Here is a 22,408-nt window from a genome sequence, read left to right as displayed (position 1 = left end):
ACTAGTTGTTGAATTACGCTCACTATTTTCGGCAAACTTTTATAGAAAAAAAAAATTGAAAATATTAAGGCTAAGGTAATGTGGAATTAAACGTAATGAAACGTTTTTTCCTAAAAAACAAGTGTTGCAAAAAAATCCAAGATTCCCCACCCTCGCCGAAAATACTAGTAGTTTTCTTGACTCAACCAAAAAATTATCAAACTTAGATCCTCTAGATTTTTAATAGAATTTACGTTTGTACAAAATAGTCACTCAGCCTTTCTTAAAAGGCGAATGAATTTTATCTAAGAATGACAAGTCAGAATTAAGGTCGCAACTCCATATTACATCAGCCCAAGTGCGATGCAATAACTGCTTTTGTGCCATAATTCATTTATAACTCCATTCTCAACAAGTCATTAAACTGCGAGATAATTGTTCTCATCATATAACTTATACAATTCCGATTTGGAAAAAATATTTTAACTGAGAAATATATTTTTCTTAAAAAAAAAAGAATCATATTTATATGATGAAACAATATTTTTTATTATTTCATGTCTTTAGTGTGCATGTATAGGAACTTTCACATAAAAAATGCTCATATTTCCTTTTTTCTTTTACTCTTCTAAATAAAGTAGAGGAATCTCATTAGCGAGAAAACAATCAATTTCTCAAGCTTCACTCCCACCATCCTATGCCTCAACGGTAGATTTTAGTATACCATCTCTCTATCTGAGAAATAATATCACTGAGTCACTAAGTGACTATCCAACTCCTAAACCTCTAGAAATTCTCAATAACACCACTATTTTTAATGAGTCTTAAATCAAATTAGGACTAGATTTCACCAATATCACATTAAAAGTACAAAAAAATCTTCTTGTGCAATAAATGCAGTATATTATGTTTTAGCAACTAACTAGCGATATCTCTATTTCTCACTTACTCAATATTTTTCATATTAATATTTTCCCTATAGGAGAGGAAAAAAAATTGTAAGAAATTATCTTAGCCTAAAATCTATCTTGCATTAGTGCAACCATGAGCGATTTTTAAGCTTAATCTTAGCATACCTAATTATTCAGACTTTTACCACAGTTATCATGCAAACCTCCAAGGTACTTGCTATTACATTACTTTCAAGAGGTGCTCCAAAGTTTATATATCTGCAAGAACACATTTGTTCTCGCTTTAGAAAAAGAAAACTTAAAATGAATGTGTCAATCAAGAATGTCTCCAACACTCTTGCACACTCATATTTTAATGTCCTTACTTACTAGACATACTAGCAAGTTTTAGAGAGTATGTGCTTATCTGTGAGTTAATCTAAGTTGTTTCAAGATTATAGTGATCAACCTTAAATCTAGGAGTCATTAATCTTTGCGTTACAAAAAAAAAAAAAAAAAAATGCGCAACTTTCGTTATTACCCACAAAATTCTCAAATGCATAATAATGGTTTAGTTCTATCTGATAGTTGATCCCATCAACTTCTATGAAAAATTGTATTGCACGCGTCCTATGCACACTTCCAATTTTACTTTAGATCTTTTAAAGGTTTCTATGAAAAAATATTCATGTGCCACAATTTTAACTGATTTAAATAAAATTAACCCAACAATAAACTCTAGCCCAATGGTTGAACTCATTGCCCTTATGTGTGAAATCTTAGGTTCAAAATACCACATAGAACTTTTTTTCCCTTAATGACCCAAAAAGAACACAAAACTTTTGGATGGGCTGTGTGGACTCTCTCACAGCCAACAGGCCGATGACTAAGCTTGCAACCCAGTTTGCCTCAAGACTTTTTTTTTTTTTTAAATATAGCACACTGCGCCAAACCAGAAAGCCCACGGGCTGCCCAACTAGATTCCCAACAAATACACAGTCTCGGCTCCCATCAACCAAAAACAATGGCCCAAATCCATCTTAGCCAAAAAGAAAATGTCAGCCCAAATCGTTTTGTAACCCACAGCCCAATTCATCTTAATTCATCACAAGAGAAAAAAAACTATTCTTCTTCCTCATCTGTTTAGTTATTGTTCAACATAACGGAAGAGAAAAAAAAATTCTAAGTCATGGCTGCACCTCCTAGCGAAAACAGAGCAGCATGGCGACGCTACCTCACTACACCAGCCTAGTGCGTGCAGCTCAGCAATAGAGCACACGGCACCAACCTAGTGCATGAAGCTCAACGTAGCACAGGGAGCACCGTTGCACTTGAGCTGCTTGTGCGTGCAACACCATGGGCACGTAGTATCCAACGATTGCGTCATAGGCTACATTGCACACAATCGCAACGCGATACACCAGACGATACACCCAGCTAGTGCTAGGTGATCCACGCTGGCACCGCCTCTCCCTAACAGTCAGCGTTGCACCCTTGGCAGTATTACACAGGCATCTGAGTGAGATGCATCATGTAGGCAGCTCCATGGGCGACGACCCAGTTGGTGTGCACAACACCATGGGCAGCGCAACACCCAGCTGGTATGCCCATGCTACAGTGCTCGCTACACTCTCATGGGTTCGCAATGGATTGTGAGCAGCGGCTGTAGTACGTGTAGCTCCTTGCGCAACAGTGCTGATGGTGCACCACTACCCTGGTTCGATAGGGCATCACTGATTGTGCAACTCTAAAAAAACAGAGAGCATCACTGAGGCAAGCACTGCACCACTAGTACAATCTTCTGCCTAAGGCGCTCCCGACGTTGATGTGTGCAACATCTTCAAGTACACAAGTCCCCGCACTGCTCTATATGTGGCCACAACCGCAACCTGTGCAGCGGTCTTGTGGTTGCATTAACGATGCTCGGCAGCCACCAACGGTAGAGCATGTAGCTCTTTGTGTGGCCTAATACACGAATCTATCGTAGCCCCTCAGGCACAGGGCGCTACTCTTTGGAGTGGTTGCTACACAGAGACAGTAGACACAACACAACACCCATGTGGTGTGCGTTGCTGCCTCTTGTAGTGCTTGCAGCACCTGGGTGTTATGCATGTTGATGTCTCATAATCAAGATTTTGCAAGCTCGACTAGTTCATTATTCCGGCTGCAGCCAACCATGGTTACGGGAAAAAAAAATTTCTCATCACAGAAAAATATTCCGTAAAAGAAATCACCACATGCACGACAAAATATAAATCAAGACCAACCAATCACGTTATGATATCTATGTTAGAAATACTAGATCAGAATACGTAGTGGAAGCGATATTACCTATTTGTCAAATTGTAGATCTAGTGCAGTTGTTTCATATATTCTCTGTCGTCATTATTGTTTATCTGAAATCCTTCCAGCAATGGTAGAGTGTGCTATGTGGTAATATACCAGAGCAGCACCGACATATTTCATGGGGTAGATGCCGGGACTATAGAGAACCATTTGAGAGAGAGAAGTTGTTTGTGATGCAAGTAAGTCATCTAAGTGTAACCTCAGACTGGCTATTAAGGTCCAGCTATCAAGGCTTATGAAGTGGTTTAAGAGCCACTTCATAATACCAAGAGAATGGGAAGGGGTGCCCACTATGGGTGCCCCTTTCTTACAGATAGGAAAGCAAATCTTTTTCTTTTGGTTTTTTATTTTGTAGTAACTAGTAAGCATCTGAAGTATGACCTTTGTTACAAGCATACTTTTATTTTAGTTGATAGTCTAAATTTCTGGCCATGTATAGTTGATCCTTCTTGGTGCTAGAACAACTCGTTCTTTCCATTCTCAATATTGGTAGGGCATATATGTTAAGATGCTAGACTGAACCATTAATATGATGTTCAACAAATCATAATAGAAATGCATGTCAACAAACATGTCATATCTTACTCTGATATGGTAATGTTGGATTCATATCATTAGAAACTTGTTGACCTGTGGGACACAACCTGTTTGGGAGTAACTGTTTTTATGTCTTCTTTGACTATAATTGTTTCTCCATTCTACTAGATTTTAAAAACAATGAAGATTTCCAAAAGTTGGGCTTTGAATTTGGATCGATTCTTTGATCGATTCTCTTGTACATCATTTCCAAATAATGATTTGACTACATGAAATGGTTGATTGGCCATATGTTGCTACCATACAAGTTGGTGGCTGAGATCTATTTGTGGTTAATTTGGTGGCTCTGTTTGTCCCAATTGGTGGTTAGAAGTGCCTAGAATAGGTTGTGATTCCATTATTATCTTATGAGTCTTTCTCCATTTTCTATCCTTGTTCATATATTTTCTTGCATGTTCATATATTTTCTTGTACTTTCTCGCATATTAAACATATCCTAACCTCACCCTTCATATTCTTGATTCTTCACATTATCACATTTCCTAAAAATAACCCTTCATCCATCACCAATTGCCATAGTTGAATACCCTAGCCTCCATAAGCAAGTCCTATAATTTAGGACCCCAACTCTATCTTCCGTGAGCAACTCGTATAATCTAGGATCTAAACCCCATCTTCTATTCTTGAATCCCTAAATTCAAGGAACTAACCTTAGCCTCATCCAAACCACCAAATCCCTTCCATATTTGACCTAGCCAAAAATCCTAGTCAACCTAATCACCTCCTACATTTAGGATATCATCTTTCATCTTCCAAACCCTAGTCACCACCCAAGTGGCGCCACCATCAAGGAACAACATCAAGCCGTGCCACATTGCATCATACTCACAAGTTCATCTCTTAGATCACCCTAATACATCATTACCACTACAATCATCTTTTCCACCACTAAACACCAAAACTCCATTAACCTAGAGACCTTTCATTGCCATAGTCATTCCAAGACCAAGCAAGAAGACAATATGCAATCGGTCATCACAATGAGAGACGAGCTAGAGAACCTTAGTGTTTGGGGACTTGACCGAGGTCCCTAATATTAATTAGTCATTTCATTGAGAGGCTCAATCTTGCTTGGTGATTCTAGAGGAGTTCTCACTTTCTTTGAGGTAAATGACACGTTAACTTGAACTTTGTGATTGGATTGGGAACCCCTCTTGGGTTTCATATTGTGTTCTTATGAAACTTGCAGTTGGGTGTTGAGGAAGAGGTCGGAGTAGTTACGTTGTAGTGGTCGGCCACCCAAGAAGGTGGAGGACTTGAGGTTGGACTTTTGAAGCTTGTTGCAAGTGTTCAAGAGGTCCAAAGTTGCTATCTAAGTTTGCAATTTCAATTTGCAAGTTGTTTTAAGGTCAAGACTTTGAAGCAACAATGCAATAGGCCACTCATGAAGCCATGGGACAACAAGGTTCCAACCATAAAATGCATTGAGACACTTGAGGGGCATACCACAAGGCTCACTAAAGTCCTTGATGAGGTCACTACCACTATGGTCGAATTGAGGATGGCCTTGAATGCCACATGCTAAGATGGTGAAAAGAACCAAAGAGCCATCGAAGCCATGAGAAGAGAAACCAATGCAAGTATTGAATGGCTTGAAAGAAGAGTTGTTGAAGGGAATGACCATGGGTCATTTCCGAATCCGAGTGGGCAAAGACAAGATGTTTTTGTTGATGGTGTTGAGACAAGTGTGACGAAGTCTATGCAAGAGCCACCAAGAGCCTAGTTTTGAAGAGGGTGGAAGAGTTGAGAATGAGCATGTTGTCGTAAAAAGGTAGATCTGAAATGAAGACCAACGTACAAGAGCCCTAGTGTGAGAAAAGAACCTCAAGATGTGAGGTTTGAATATCAATAAGAAGAGAAAGACTATGAGGCCGAGTATAATCATGAGGTGGGAAGACCTTATGGCCGAGGTGATTACTTTGATAGAAGAAGGCACCATAAGAGAGGGGTAGAGGCTACTTAAAAGACAGTATGATGCTGGGTACCATGAGGAGAGAATAGGAAATGAGGCTTATGATCGGAGACCTAAGAGACCTAAGGTAGACTTCCCTAAGTATAGTGGGGGAGATCCATATGAGTGGTTGGACAAGAGTGTCAACAACATGCTTCTATTTGGAAGGGAAGGCTAACAAGTGGTGGAGGTGGATCCATGATCAATATGAGAATGAAAGAAGAAGGTCGAGGACGGCCTTTGAGAAGGAGTTTCTTATGCAACTTGGCCCATCACCAATTGTCAATCACCATGGCCGACTTGGTAAGTTGAGGCAAGAGGGAAAAGTGCACACTTACATTGAAGACTTTAGGCAACTTCAAACTATGGTGAGAGATTAGTCCGAAAAGGTACTTGTGGGCACTTTTGTGGATGGTTTAATCCTTGGCTAGCTAAGGAGATTAAGTTAAACCAACCTACAAGGCTCCAAGTGGTGATGAGGATGGCAGAGATCCTAGAAAAAAACACTACTATGGAAAGACTACAATCTAAGGACATGGGAGTAAGCTTTCTAAACCCTTACAAACCAAAGTTCCTTGGAAAGACAAGGAGGACATGGGGATGTTTCTAAGTCCAAGCCGTTTGAAGTGAAGAAGCTTTCAAGAGAGGAGGTCCAAGAGAGAATCAAGAAGGGCATTTGTTTCAAATGTGGTGAGAAATGGGTAAAGAGTACAAGTGTAAATCGGGTCAAGCCTTTGTATTGCTTGATGAGGAAGATAGTGAGGATGGTGAGGGTTACCATGATGAATCATCAAGCCAAGAGTCCGATCATGAAAGGGCCAAATCTAGTGAGAAACAAGAAGAGGCTGAATTGTCCCTTAACGCCTTGAGGGTCCAAAAACCTACTTCTATGAGAGTGATGGTATGGATTGGGACATTTGAATTCACCTTATCGGTGGATAGTGGTTTTGCACACAAGTTGAAGTGTGAAGGACCAATGAGAGAAGTGAAGATGAATTTCCAAGGGTGAGAATTGTTGCCGATCTACATGTTCGTTCATTGGTGGGGCTTGATGTGGTCTTGGACAATGCATGGCTCAAAGGCCTTGGAAGGGTAGTGCATGATTACCACAATATGACTATGGAATTCAAGCTCGGGTCCAAGAAGAGAGTTTTGATATCTTTGGCGGCCAAGGAAGTCAAGTCTTGTGAGACCATTATGTTCGAAAAATTATGCAAAGGCAGGGCACATTGCTTTGCCATTATGGTGGCCAATGAGGTTAGAGAGGTATTGGAGAACCATAGAGGTATTTTAGAGGTGCCCACTACCTTGCCACCTTCTATGTCATTTTATCATCGCATTGTTTTGGTGGATGAGAAGAAACTGGTGAATGTGCCTCCTTACCGGTATACTCACTTTCAAAAAGGGGGAGATTGAGAGGCAAGTGGATGAGATGTTGAAGAGTGGGTTGATAAGGCCAAGCACTAGCCCATTTTCTTCTCCAGTTTTGCTAGTGAGGAAGAAGGATAGATCGTAGCAGTTTTGCACGGATTATAGGGCCTTAAATGAAGCAACGGTAAATGATAGATTTCTTATACCAACAGTTGATATGATGTTGGATGAGTTACCTAGGGCTAAGATCTTCTCCAAGCTTGACTTACGGGCCTGTTATCACCAAATCCGTATGAGGGAAGAAGATGTCTACAAGACAACATTTAGGACTCATTCCAGGTACTTTGAGCGCCTAGTGATGCCATTCGGGTTGTGCAATGCCCCTCCACTTTTCAAGCCTCCATGAACACAATCTTTTATCTACTTTTGAGAAATTTTGTATTGGTCTTCTTTGATAACATCTTGGTCTACTCCAAGTCTATTGAAGAACACAACGAGCACTTGAAGATTGTGATGATGATTTTGGAAGAAAACCATTTTTTTTATAAAGGCTTCCAAATTTTCCTTTATGGAAAAAGAATTAGAGCACCTTGGTCACTTTATCTTGGGAGAAGGGGTAAGGGTTGATCAAAGGAAGATTGAGGCCATGGTGGATTGGCCATTGCCTAAGGATGCTTCGGCTTTGAGGGGTTTCTTGGGCTTGATCGGGTATTATAGAAGATTTATGCAGAACTATGGTCACATTGCCAAGCCACTCACTTCTTTGCTCAAGAATGACAATTTTGAGTGGACACAAGAAGCAAGGGAAGCCTTTGAGAATTTGAAGAGGGCTATGATCGTGACCCTCGTGCTTGCATTGCCCAACTTTGAGAAGTCATTTGAGGTGTATACGGATGTGAGTGAGGAAGGAATAGGTGCTGTTTCGGTGCAAGAGCAGCAACCATTGGCCTTTATTTCCAAGCAATTGGGCCAATGAAGAAGACATGGAGCACCTATGCAAGAGAGATGTTGATGGTTGTGCATGTAGTGAAAATGTGGTGGCCTTATCTTTTGGGCCGCAAGTTTACTATTCTGACAGACCAACAAGCTTTGAGGCACCTCCTACAACAAAAGATTGCCACTCCCGAGCAACAAAAGTTCCTTGTCAAGCTACTTGACTTTGAGTATGAGATTGTTTACCAACTGGGTAAAGAGAACAAAGTGGCCGTTGTATTGAGTAGAAGAGAAGGGAGTTCACTTTTGTGGGTAGTGTATGAGAAGGATGAGTCCTCTATGATGGCCTTGAGTAGGGCCGAATGGAGAGTTTGGGACAAGATCCAAGAAGCTACAAGAATTGATGTGAGAGTCCTTCAAATTATTGAACTTTTGGAAGTACAAAAAGAAGGGATAGTTGGCTTCAAGGTGAGGGATGGTTTTATCTACTACAAAGACTATGTTTATGTACCTAGTGTTCCAAACCTTAAGGAGATTCTTGATTACTTCCACAACAGTAAGGAAGGAGAGCATTCGGGGTGGTTAAGAACTTGCATAAAGGTAAAGCACTTCTTCTATTGGGAGGGGCTTAAGAAAGAGGAAAAGAAGCTAGTGCCGAATGTGATGTGTGCCAAAAGATCAAGTATGACACAAGACCACCAACCGGCCTCTTACGACAATTGCCAATTCCAAACTTTATTTGGGAGGACTTGACAATGGACTTTGTAGAGGGGCTACTTACTAGTAGTGGCCATGAGGTGATTTTAGTGGTGGTGGATCGACTTAACAAGTATGCTCACTTTGTTTCTTTCAAGCATCATTACTCGGCCAAGAGTGTGGCCAAGGCTTTCATTGATAATGTGGTGAAGTTACATGGGTTTTCGAAGAGTATCGTGACCGATCGAGATAGGATGTTTATGAGCACCTTTTGGAAGGAGCTATTTAAGTTGCAAGGGAGCAAGTTGAAGGCAAGTTCTTTTTACCATCCTCAAACTGATGGGCAAACCGAGGTGGTGAATAGTATACTTGAGCAATATTTGAGATACTTTTGTCATGAAGAGCAAGTGAAGTAGGGTGATTATCTCACATGGGTCGAGTATTAGTATAATACAACATTTCACTTTTCCATTCAATCGAGTCCTTTTGGGATTGTTTACGGAAGACCACGACCCACTTTAGTGAATTATGAAAGGGGGACGACTAAGAATGATGAGGTGGAGAAAGAGTTGATTACTAAAGATGAGATCCTAGTGAAGGTGAAGTAGGAACTCAAGAGAAAATGAAGAAATACTATGACCAAGGGAGGTGTGTATCACCTTTGATGTAGGGGACTATGTGTACTTGAAGCTACAACCATATGGGCAAAAGACCTAGAGGAAGAAACTTAGTTTAAAGCTGTCCAAGAGGTATTATGGGCCTTTCAAGGTGCTAGAAAATTTGGGAGAAATGGTTTATAAGTTAGAACTTCCTCCAACATCCAAGCTACATCCGGTCGTTCATGTATCGATGCTAAAGAAGCGGGTTGGGGACACTAGGCTCATCATTGATGAGTTGCCTACCTTTGATGAAGAAGGAAGAATGCTCTTGCAACCAAGGGAAGCACTTGAAAAGGGAGAGGAGTAAGGGGAAGGTGTGGCAAGTGTTGATATAATGGCAATGAGTGCCAATGGAAAAGGCTTCTTGGGAGGAATATGATGAGATGGTATTGAGATTTCCATAATTGATCCTTGACGGCAAGCATGTACTTGAAGGAAGGGGGAATGTCAAGACCCCAAGGAAAGTGGCCCACGGCCAAGCTGCCAACCATGCCATGGGCCAGCCAAGGCCAACCATGGGCCAACCCATGCCATAAGCCCATCATGGGGCCCACCCAAGACATATTTGAAAGGGGACCTTTTAGGATTTTTCCTTCTATATTATTGCTTTAAATAAGTTTTTTTGACATTTCATTTGTATCTTTTGACTAATTTTCTGCTTGAATTGTTTTTAATATTTTTCGGTGCTTTTGCACTTGGACTTCTTGGGTGAAATTCGTGAATCCTAAGGAGAGGGACATCACATTGCAGTTCATGAATAAATGGTGATTATATTATTATCTTATGAGTATTTCTCCATTTTCCATCCAATTATCTATCATTGTTCATATATTTTCTTGTATTTTCTCGCATATCAAACATATCCTAACCTCACCCTTCTTATTCTTAATTCTTCACATTATCATCTTTCCTAAAAATAACCCTTCATCTATCACCAATTGTCATCGCCGAAAACCCTAACCTCCATACAATTGCCATAGCCAAAAACCTTAGCCTCCATAAGCAAGTCCTATAATTTAGGACCCCAAACCCTATCTTTCATAAGCAACTCCTATAATCTAGGATCCAAATCCTATCTTCTATTCTTCATTCCCTAAATTCAAAAAACCAACCTTAGCCTCATTCAAACCACCAAATCCCTTCCATATTTGACCTAGCTGAAAATCCTAACCAACCTAATCACCTCTTACATTTAGGATATCATCTTTCATCTTCCAAACCCTAATCACCAACCCAAGTGGCGCCACCATCAAGGAACAACATCATGCCGTGCCACATTGCTTCATACTCACAAGTTCATCTCTTAGATCACCCTAATACATCATCACTACAACAATAATCATTTCCACCACTAAACACCAAACCTCTATTAACCTAAGGATCCTTCATTGCCATAATCATTCCAAGACCAAACAAGAAGACAAGGTGCAATTGGTCATCACAAGGAGAGGCGACCAAGGGGACCTTAGTGTTTGGAGACTTGACTGAGGTCCCTAACATTAATTGATGCTTTCATTGAGAGGCTCAGCCAAAAGTTAGTGATTCCAGAACAACATTCAAAACTACTGTGAGAGAGAGCGCGCACGCGCGAGAGAGAAAGTGTGTGTGTGTGTACCTTTTGCGATCGGCCGGATACAAACACCCCCATGGCCTAGTTACCAGATCTTGGAGACGAAAATATAGGAGGAGAGAGCTGATTTTGCTAGGCAGAGAAGTTGAGTTTGCTCGATATCGAACAAAAATGCTTTCTTCTTTGTGGGATATCACCAGACCGACCATATCTATGTCTGACCTTTCTCATTTTTGTTTTCTTTTTTAATATCTGACATGAACCAAAGCACATTGGATTTAGCCATCGTTTGTTTTCCCAACTCATCTTATATCATCTCATATTATCTAATTATTACAACTTTCTCAAATTTTCACACAAAATAAAATAAAAAATTCAATTTTTTCAAATCTCAAAATAAAAATAATATTAAAATATATATTTTAACAATATTTTATTTAACTTTCAACTTTTATCTCAACTCATCTCATTTCATCCGTAAAAATAAACAAGGCAATGTGTGGCGACTTAGGGGGAGACTATACGTAGCAGTTTTGGAAAATAGAACGAACGAATGGAGAACTATTAAGTACTATGTTACTTGATGTGTTCTTAATTAAATTATAAATACTCAGAATGAAAATTGGTGGAGCTAAATACCTCCAATAATACAATAATTTTGGGATTCAAAAGATGACTTCATTTATGATATTTTAATGGTTTAAATAGACATAATAACCAACAAACAACATAACTGACTCCAAACATGACTCCACAGACAACCACATTATCCCACTGGCATGACACCATAAACCCACGTAACAAATGACAAGAGCCAACTAACAATAGACTCAGTCAAACTCTAAAATTAAGCCCATGAGAATTAAACAAAGCAAAAGACGTAAATGAGCTTAGACAATCTAACAAAGACATTGCCTACGTTGCCCGAGAGATAAAGCCGAAAATCCAGCTTCCTGAAGCCCTAACATATTCCCTTCCTTTAGAGGACTTTGCCCACAAGGTCTAGGTAGCACCTCTTCAGATCCTCCCAAGTAATGTTCTCCCTCGCTGTGCCTTTCCACTATATCAGCACCTCTACGCTGACCCGACTCTGTTCCCTTTTTTCAAAAGCCTCCTTTGTAGCACCTTTTCAGATATGGGGGCTAGGGTTCCTTCTGTTTTTATCGTCAGGAGGTTGAGGATGGGTTGAACGTCGTTCCCTAGCTTCTCTTTTAGGCGCGAAACATGAAAAATAGGATGAATGAGAGATTATGTGGCTAGCTCGAGCTTGAAAAGTCCATAATACCATGGGGAGAGCTTTAGATTCCATCGCATCAACACCAACATCTGGCAGTAAGGACACAATTGGTGGAAAACCTAGTCACCTTCATTGGACTCTCTGTCTTTTTTTTTTTTTTTTGTCAAATCTGCAAAAAATTTCATTTTAGTTTGTGCTTCCTGTAGGTTTTCTCGAACCAAAGTGGCTATAAAGTCTTGACTTTTGAGTTCCTCCTCTACGACTTGTACATGGGTTAAGCTTGGTTCATAGGGCAGCATTCTGGGTGGGGGTTGGCCGTATACGGCTTCAAAGGGTGAAATCTTAATAGATGAGTGTATAGAGGTGTTGTATGCATACTTTGCTAGTTTTAACCACCTCGCCCAATCTTCTAGTCTCTCACTGGAAAAGCACCTCAGGTAACACTCAAGCCCTTTGTTTATGTGCTATAGATTATGAATAATTCTTTTAAAAAATGACTTAGAAAAATTGGATCTTGATCACTGACAATAGTCTCATCCTGTGTAATTTGAAGATATTATCCATGAAAACCCTTGCTATAGTCAAACCTATGTGTGGATGCGTGAGGGACATGAAATGAGCATATTTGCTCAATCTATCAACCACCATCATAATCACAGTTCGACCTCCCGAGGGGGGGTATCCTTCTATGAAATCCATACTATGTTTACCCAATTTTTTGAAAGAATTGACAGAGGTTGAAACAACCCCACAAGGTGGAGGTTTTCAACCTTGTTCCTTTGGGATGGATCACACTCACGTACATATGCTCAAACATCACTCCGTAACCCAAGCCAGAAAAAAGTCCCTTTTTATCCTTGCATATGTTTTATGAACTCATGTGTGGCCCTCTAATGGACTGATGTGGAATTGCTACAAAATCTATTGTTGAAATGGTACCAAGGACCCAAGGTAAAGTCTTCCCTTGTAGAAGAGTAGCTCATTTTAGACTTAGTACTAAGTTGGATCCAAGATCCCCAGTACCTAATTAGCTGGCAGCTGGGGGTCTTAGGGGTAAGCCTTCTTTAATTATTCCACCCATCATGCTTACATCATACAAATTGCTTGTAGTTGCATTTTTGGGGAATGGAATTCAATGTTTGGAGTGGTGGTGGGATTGGTTGATTAGGTTATGGTTGGTTGAATGTTGTATTTTGTTGAGGGGTAGTCAGGATAGTGCATCTGCCACTACATTGGATTTTCCACTCTTATACTCCATTTTGAAATCATAGCCTAATAATATAGATACCTATTTTTTCTAGGTAGGAGTCCCTACATGTTACTCTAGTAGGTATTTCAAGGCTTGTTGATTAGTGCAAATCCTGAAATTGCCCTAACAGATAGTGTCTCCACTTCCTCAATGCCATAACTAATGCAAGCAGCTCCTTTTCATTTTAATGCTTGGCTGAGATAAACAATAGATTATCCTTCCTGCATCAACACTGCTCCTAAACCTTTTCCAAATGCATCACATTCCACCACAAAAGTTTTAGAAAAAACTGGTAATCTCATAACTGGTGGGTTGACCATTACCTCCTTAAGTTGGTTAAAAGCCCCTTGAGGCCTTTTGGTCCAAATGAAAGAATTATTTTTTAATAGTGTTGTACGTGGTGCTGCAAGTGCCCCGTAGCCTTATACAAATTTTCTATAATATCTAATGATCCCCAAGAATCCCTTTAGAGCTTTCAGATTCTTCGGAGTTGACCATTCTTAAATAGCCAAACTTTTATGGGGGTTGGCCTTGAGACCTTTATTGGAAATTAAATGTCCCAAGTATTCTGCCAAAAGCGCATTTAGAAATCTTTGCAAAGAGCTAAGAGACTTTAGAGTCTCTAGGATAGTGCGTAAGTGCTGCGAATGATCCTCCAAATTTTTGCTATAGATTAGAATGTCATCAAAGAAAACCATAACAAACTTCCTTAAATAAGACTGAAAAACTTCATTCATCAACTCTTGGAAAATTGATAGAGTGTTGGTGAGCCCAAAGAGCATCACCAAGAACTCATAATGACCCTCATGGTCCGGAAGGTAGTTTTATATATGTCTTTAGAATTCATCCTAATTTGATGATAGGGAGGGCCTTCTAGCCGGTCGGGCTGTTTTTCTTTGTTTAACAGCCTTCCATACATATACTGCCACATCATAAATTACATCAAATTTACAATACACTCGTTCACATCGGAAAGAAAAGACATTCATTCACGATAGTAAATTACTTCCAGTTTCACCGCTGCACAATAAAAAAGCAGAGTTCCATCGCCACCAGTTCGAAGCCATCTCAGTTCCACCATCGTGCACCACCACCCTTGCCACAATAAAAAAAAAAAAAAAAAATCTATCCACCATGAGACAACCGAGCATTGGATGGCACTGCAAGAAAAGTGCACCGCGAAGCCCCACGTCTAACCATCATAGCAAGCTTTGAACAACCATTAAAATAGCCCAGACGCCACCCAACAAACCTCCAAAAACAGAGCACAATTTCTTCCTAACACCACCACCGATGGCACCTAACACCACCGTAACACACAAATCTCATTTTTTTCATACCAAAAAAACAAAAGAGTGGTAAATGGGGCAGTATCTCTAAATCAGTCCGTTGTCACCATGGAAATAGCCTAGATGCCGCCCAACAAACTTTTATTTTTGAGGAGCAAAAACAGAGCACAATTTCTTCCACCACCGCTGATAGCACCTAGCACCACCATAACACACAAATCTCATTTTTTTACAAAAAAAAAAAAAAAAAAAAAAAGTGTTGATCACCCTTTGAAAACCACATCGCCATTTTCTCGCCTCCTTTGACTCCACTGCAGGTTGCTCTCTCTATCTTCATCGTTGTTGAAGGCCAAACGAACCAAAAAGAAAAGAAAAAACTCAACTAGTGAATGAGGCAGTATTCTCGAATGGGACACTTCAAGACCCTTGGGTTTGGGATGGGTGCTTGGGGGTCGCGAGATTAGTTCGTCGCAGCTCGGGGGGATGATCTCCGTCCTTCTTGGCTAGGTAGGAAAGAGCTTGTCTCGGCTCTGCAAGGTGTTCTCTGGATTTGGTCAGGGTGGAAGACGAAGGGGCACGGTACTTGGTTTTCTCTAGGTTTGTCTCTCTGGTTAGGGTGGAAGATGAGGGCACAAAAGCTTTTGTGGAGTTTGTGATCTTCTATAGGGTGGATGCATGATACATAAATTGAACCACTTACGTGTAGGGTTATTATTGGGGGCTGTTATTTGGGGATAGACAGCCGGACCGGCTAGAAGGTATTCTCTTGTTGATATCCCAAACGAAGGTCTAGCTTCAAAAAGATTACAGCTCCATAAAGTTTATCAAGTAGTTCATCAATGTTAGGGATATGATACTTATCTTTTACAACGTCATTATTGAGGGAACGCTAATCCACACACATACACCCGCTACTATTCGTCTTACTTACAAGTAAAATCGAAGATGAATAGGGACTTTGACTGCTTTGGATTATGCCATTCTTTAGCATCTCTGCCACTAGGCACTCGATCTCCTCCTTTTGATAATAGGGGTACCTGTAAGGTCTCGCACAAGTAGGTTTGGCACCATCTTGTAGCCGTATTTGGTGATCATGACTCCTTAAGGGAGGGATGCCCCTTGGTTCATAAAAAACAACTCCATATGCATTAATAACCCGTTGCACAGCAGAAGGGATTGAAACAGTAGAAGAGAAGCTAGTCCCTTCTAGAACTTGGAGCCATATTCCTTTAGCCGATCCCCTTTTATGATGATTGATATGATCAAATTCCTTTATAGTATGAGTGGCAGGTTGTTTTCCCTGTAATTTCACTATAGCACCATCAAAAGAAAATTGCATTGTAAGATCAATAAAATTCCATAAGATAGAGCCGAGATTTCTCAGTCAACCCATCCTCAATACCATATCACAACCCCTTAATGTTAGCAAATATAGGTGAGCCTTAATGTTGATATTTTGTAGCTTGATAGGGACTACCCTACAATTACCAAGGCAAGGAAGGCTAGCAAAGTGGCTGACAGGTGGCTTTCCTCCATTGGCAGTCTTGTTGTCTCTACAACATAAGAATCAACAAAGCTGTGAGTACTCCCTATGTCAATGAGAATCAGCACCATTTGATGATTAATAATTCTTTCCAGTCGCATAGTCTTTGGTGATAGGGATCCTGCTAGGCATGTAATGAGATGCCTAACAGTTCTCCAACTTCCTTCTCTTCCTTGATAGTTTCATTTTATTGTATCACTGCTAGAGTACCCTATATTTCTTCTTGCTTTCCTTCTTCTTCCAGTCCTTCCAACAAAAAATTCTTAGGGCGAGTACATCTATGGCCTAGATGAGATTTTTCATCACAATAATTACATAGCTCTATTTCTCTTCTTTCTTACATTTGGGTAAGGTTAATTCTCCTAATGGGTATGGTGGGACTTCGGTTTGGGTTGTGAGGTGGGAAGTTGGCATTGTTGGGCCTTGGGTCTGGGTGAGGAAGTGTTGCAAGTAGTCTCAGGATGGGAGCTGGAGCAGGTAACTTCGAGGTAGGATTTTGGGCTATTGTGTTTTGGGTCTGGCCCCTAGGTAGATATCCATGTTTTCTATAGATTACTTCTTCTTCTTGCAATCGAGCCAACCCAAAGGCTGCCGACAGAGTGATGGGCTTAAACATTGTAACAATGATCCTAAGACCATCTCTGAGTCCACTAAGGAATGTACTAATACGAAATTCCTCAATAAGGCCACTAATTCTGTTGGATACAATCTCAATGTGAGATTGATATTCTTTCACAGTAGCTGTTTATCGAAACTTGGTAAAAGCTCAAATCGGGTCCTCATAAGCAGAAGGCCTAAAACGAAATTTTAAGGCCATTACAAACTCTTCCCAAGAGTTGACTAGGCTGGAATCCATTAGCTAACAGTATCATGAGAGGGCTTTACCCTCCATATGAAAAACAACAATTTGCTTTTTGAGGAACATATCGAGAGAGAATTGGATTTGGTTAGATAATGTATGCTTGGTAAACAAGTATCGGTAGGGTTTTTCAAACATCGGAAAAAAAGTGATTCATTTTTTACATTTATATGAATAAAATATTTTGATCATTAAAAACTTAAAAGAACTTAATGGGACCTACCCCCTTCTTTATTTGTTTGATTCGAGGGGGATCCCTGATCGAATCCATTCGATTTCTAAAAAGGATTACTAATCCTTAACTTTTCGAGGAATCCTTTATCAGTGGTTGTGAATTACCTATTTTTCTCAATCTTTTCGACCTTGGTTCCGTATTGTTCATCTAGAGTATTACCATAAGCAAAGAATTGTTGGGTCGTAAGGATCCACTCTGTGGGCTCCGATCCATCAAACTTGTGAAAATCCAAGCAGAGTTCTACCTTGAATACCCGCAGTTCCTTCAAACAGAAGGTTACTATTAAATTTAAGGGCATTACCTGATGAGCCTTCTCTTAACTTTTGATTTCCAGTCATGACTGTCAATTGATCATAACTGGCAACCAAGTTATTAATCTGTTGCATCACAGCTTCCAACATTTGCCTTTGTCGTTCTTATTCTTCTCTCAATTGGACATATTCTCCCTTCAAGTGGACACGACCTTAGCAAGTTGAGCATGGTGGATACCTTCAACCATCTGCACAGGAGCATGGCTCTAAGACCACTGTTACATGATGTGTACTTAATTAAGTTGTAAATACTTAGAATGGAAATTGAAGGAGCCAAATACTAACACAATAATTTTTGGGATTCAAAAGATTATTTTATTTTTTGTACATCAATGGTTTAATAGCATTAGTAGTGAGGTAGACAGTCAAAATTTAGCTAACTTGCTTTAAATCTAGCCAGCCCAAATTATTTTTTGGCCATAAAATATTCTTATAGCTTACGTTCATCTTGTGCAAAGCACATCAAATCTCCACAAAACATCTCCTGGAAAGACTAAGTTGTTGCTGAAGTCTCCTAAAAACACAGAGCAGCAAAGCAACTGAAGTCTCCCCAAAACCAAGCTTCTGCCACCGTCATCGCCAAACACCTTCTGGTAAGCCCACGCCGTCGCCGGCTCTCCTTTTCTTTTCTTTTCTTTTTTCTTTTTCAGTTCTATTTCCACTGTCAACCATGTGTCTTTAGGTTCCTTGGGTTCAATGATCATATTATATAAAATTACGCATGCTTTCATAATATCGTTGAGTGTTTCAATGTGAAAAAACCGTGCAGGTCCACGAACTATAGCAAATCGTGCTTGAAGCACACTAAAGCATGCTCAACATCGCTCCTTGTAGACTCTTGGGCTACATCAAATTATTTTTTCTTGTTTCCTTGGAGAGCTAAGATGGTTTTAACAAATGTTGTCCATTGTGAATAAATGTCTTCAGTAAGATAGTACCTCCATTGCATAGTTAAGATCATTAATGATGTAATTGACAATCATAGTACGCCCTTGAGTAATATCAAAAACTATAAATGATTTATCAAGCACATTTATATCATTATGAGATCCCAATAATCCAAAAAAAGCTTGCCAAATCCATAGATTGTAAGAAGCAATTGCTTTTAAAAAAATTGTCAATTCGCGGATATGATCAGAGTACATATCATGCCAAGTAGTTGGCCAGTTCTTCCACTTCCAACGCATACAATCGATGCTCCCTAACATACCTAGAAATCTACGTTTCTCACCAAGTGCGAGCAATTTAGCAATTTCATCATTGTTGGGTTTCCTTTAGTATTCTTCAAAAAAAAAAAAATTTGAAAAACTGCTTTGACAAAAAAAATTTAAGCTTCTTAATGCGGTAGTCTCTCCAATCTTCAAGTATTCATCATAAAATCAACCGTGACACCATATGCAAGCATTTTCAGAGCAATTGTAATCTTTTGAAGGGAAGAAAAATAAAGTCTTCCAAAACCATCTCGTCTTTGGATAAAATAAGATTCATGGGCTTCTACTGCAGCTTGAATACGAAGAAATAGAGAACGACTTATTCGAAACCTCATTCGGAAGTATTTGTGAGGATAGATTGCAGGATCAGCAACATAGTCGCGAAAAAGATTTTGGTGGGCTTGCAATCTTTCGCACCTGATGAATCTACATGATTTTTTAGAAGAACTACATGAACTTGATCCTTCTTCTTCCAGAACAAGTTGTCTAGCTATCTCAAATTCTTCGTCAGAATCTGAATTGATAAGTGTCATTTTGTTAAAAAGCAAATGATCCATTGAGAGAAAATGAAAAAAAAAATCACAGAGAAACTTGAGTTAAAGTGAATGAAATTGTTAAGGAAATATTATATTTTATAGTGGAAGAATATAATCGTTGGAGAAATATAGCCGTTAAAAAAATATATCCGTTGTAAAAATATAACTGTTGAAAAAATATATCTATTGGAAGAATATGACCATTATAAAAAAAAACGAAAGAAACCATTAAAAAATTATATCTATTGGAATAATATGAACGTTAGAAAACTAATGTGTATTTTTTTAATAACGTATAAATATTCCAATTAAAATTAAAATTAAAATAAATGAAAATGTCAAAATCAATATTTTAATAGAATAGTGATAAATTTAGAGTATTATTTGGTATTGTTAAAAAATGACTAGTTAAATTTAAAAAAAGTAAATTTTTTAATTAAATTTTGACTAAAGAATGACCACTACTAATACTCTAAATAGACATAATAACCAACAAACAACATAAGTGACTCGAATATGACTCCACACACGACCACATTAACCTACTAGCATGACACCATAAACCCACGTAACAAAAGACAAGCTCACTAACAATAGACTGGGTCAGATTCTAAGGCTTCGTTTGTTTTCACAATTCTTCTTAACTCATTTCATCACATATAATCATTATAATTTTTCTAAATTTTCATACAAAATAAAATAAACAATTCAACTTTTTTGAATTTCAAAAAAAAAAAATAATATTAAAAAAATATATTCTAACAATATTTTATTCAACTTTTAACTTTAATTGTAACTCATCACGTCTCATCTCATTTGTAAAAATAAACAAGACCTAAAATTAAGCCCATGAGATTTTTATTTTTATTTTTATTTTTATTTTTATTTATAGAAATAGACTTCATTAAATTCAATGAAACCGAAATTACAGTTGTGATTTATCAATACAGGAAAAACCTGGACTACAAGCCAGACTAAGCATTTGCTCTGGGACACCTCAGCACACAAATTCATTTGTGACAGACATTATTTTAACTTCTATAAAACTCTCTCCTAACAAACCTTTCAGCTTGTGAGAGAATAGCGTTCTGTAAAAATAGAATTAAACGACCCCTCTTCTAAAGAAGAGAAGCACTATCACCCTTTGTTCTCCTAATGAGGAGGAGTACTATCGCATCGCTGGCCTCCCAAAAGAAGAACGAGACTCTACTGCTATAGATACCAAATTCAATAACCTATTTTTTTTTATTATTTACTAAAAATAAACAAAACCTGCAAATACATAAAAATAAAAAATAAAAAGACACGCATAAAAACACATAAGCACATGAAAAACTGTAAGTGAGAGATTAGAGCTTCATCACTTCTTTGCCCGCCGCCCCACTTCTTTTTTCTTTTATTCTCTCTCTTTCCTGCTTCTTCCTCCTTTGCGAGTGCCAGTGACCGCCTCTCTGCGTCCGTCGCCCACCACGAGTACCAACTTCACGAGCACCGTCCCTCTCGCCCAGCTCTTGCTCCAGACGACACTAGCACCCGGCTCTCGTACGAGCACCAGCTCCACTGTGCAGGCAGCCAACCAGTTCCCCTCCACCTATGCACGAGCACCAGCTGCACGGGCATCGGCCATAGCCATAGCCATAGCCATCGCCACAGTCCCTCTCACCCAGCTCTTGTCCCAGACTGCACCTGTTCCAGACCAGCGTGTATGCTTCTTGGACCACTGTGCAGGCAGCTCATCACCTCACTTTTCGGGTCAAAGAGAGGATAAAATGAGTAGGTCATCTGGCTGATGATAGTGAAACAGATCTAAAAAATGTAGAAGAACAGGGACTCTGCTAAGACTAGGATCACCGGAAAGTGTTCTCCTTTATTAGACCTGAAAATAAAAAAAACACAAAAACAAAACAAAACAAAACACAGACTGAAAATAGAGACTATGCTAAGACTAAGATCACCGGAAAATGTTCCCCTTTATTAGACCTGAGAATAAAAAGCACACAAAAACAAAACAAAACACAGGCTGAAAATATGGGCAGAGGGAAGTGAGGGCCCCCTCAAGCTAGTTTCGGATTAGAAGAGTTTTTAGAGAGGAGTTTCTCTCTCTAGAAGTTCACGCCAAATCACCATTAACAAAAGTAAAAGACATAGATGACCTTAGACAATCTAACAAAGACATCGCTTATGTTGCCCTGGACATAAAGCCGAAAGTCCAGCTTCAAGCAGCCCTAACATACGATTTATATTGGAACTTGGAGATTGCATAGAGAGAAAGTGCGAGAAAGATTCAACATCAGCGAGGCATCAAATGAGAGTGGGTTCAGTCCACCCTCAAGTACGTCCGGTCCGGTACATGGTGAAGAATCTACGTCCCGAAACCGGGAAAAAAAAAATCTGAAAATAGTCCAGAGGCTAGATTGGACCAAACCTTATGTCAGTTTGTTCTGTCCACCCTCGTTGTTTTACACCTGTATTGATTTTCTTAAGATTTCAAAAATCATGTAAGAAGGTATCTCTACTAAATTTCGTGATACTTGCAATGAGCTATAGATAATTGTTAAAAAATTGAACTTGAAATCAATTTATAGCTTGATCATAAATTTTCAGCCAAACAAAACGGAATTATATATATATATATATATATATATAAATGAGTTAGGGAAAAACCTTATACGAGCAAACTTAATTTATTTGGCAATTTTGTTTGAATTTATTTTCATCTTAAATCTCATGAAAGAAACTCTTTTTTTAGCTATGAAAGAAGCTCTACAGATCAATAGTGCTATTTGAAAGCCCAACATCAGACATTATCTACGTGTCATAATTTGATTTGCCAGATTCGGATTTTAAATTTATCTTCCAAATCAAATTATCTCACATGAGTGATCTATGATGTAAAGACATTCAAATATAATTATTCATTAATTTATATTAAGAATTGAATCGAAA

The 22,408-nt window shown here is 39.0% G+C and overlaps 1 protein-coding gene across 1 annotated transcript; it reads left to right on the top strand.

Annotated features, from left to right (window-relative positions):
* The first annotated feature begins 7,702 nt into the window (after positions 1–7,702).
* Positions 7,703–8,110, top strand: LOC121255139 (uncharacterized mitochondrial protein AtMg00860-like). The gene has a single exon (XM_041155419.1). The coding sequence runs from the start codon at positions 7,703–7,705 to the stop codon at positions 8,108–8,110; it is 408 nt and encodes a 135-aa protein (XP_041011353.1).
* The last annotated feature ends 14,298 nt before the right edge of the window (positions 8,111–22,408 follow it).

This window comes from Juglans microcarpa x Juglans regia, chromosome 3D (assembly GCF_004785595.1).
Source record: "Juglans microcarpa x Juglans regia isolate MS1-56 chromosome 3D, Jm3101_v1.0, whole genome shotgun sequence".
Classification (NCBI taxonomy): domain Eukaryota; kingdom Viridiplantae; phylum Streptophyta; class Magnoliopsida; order Fagales; family Juglandaceae; genus Juglans; species Juglans microcarpa x Juglans regia.
This window is presented reverse-complemented; position numbering and strand designations above follow the sequence as displayed.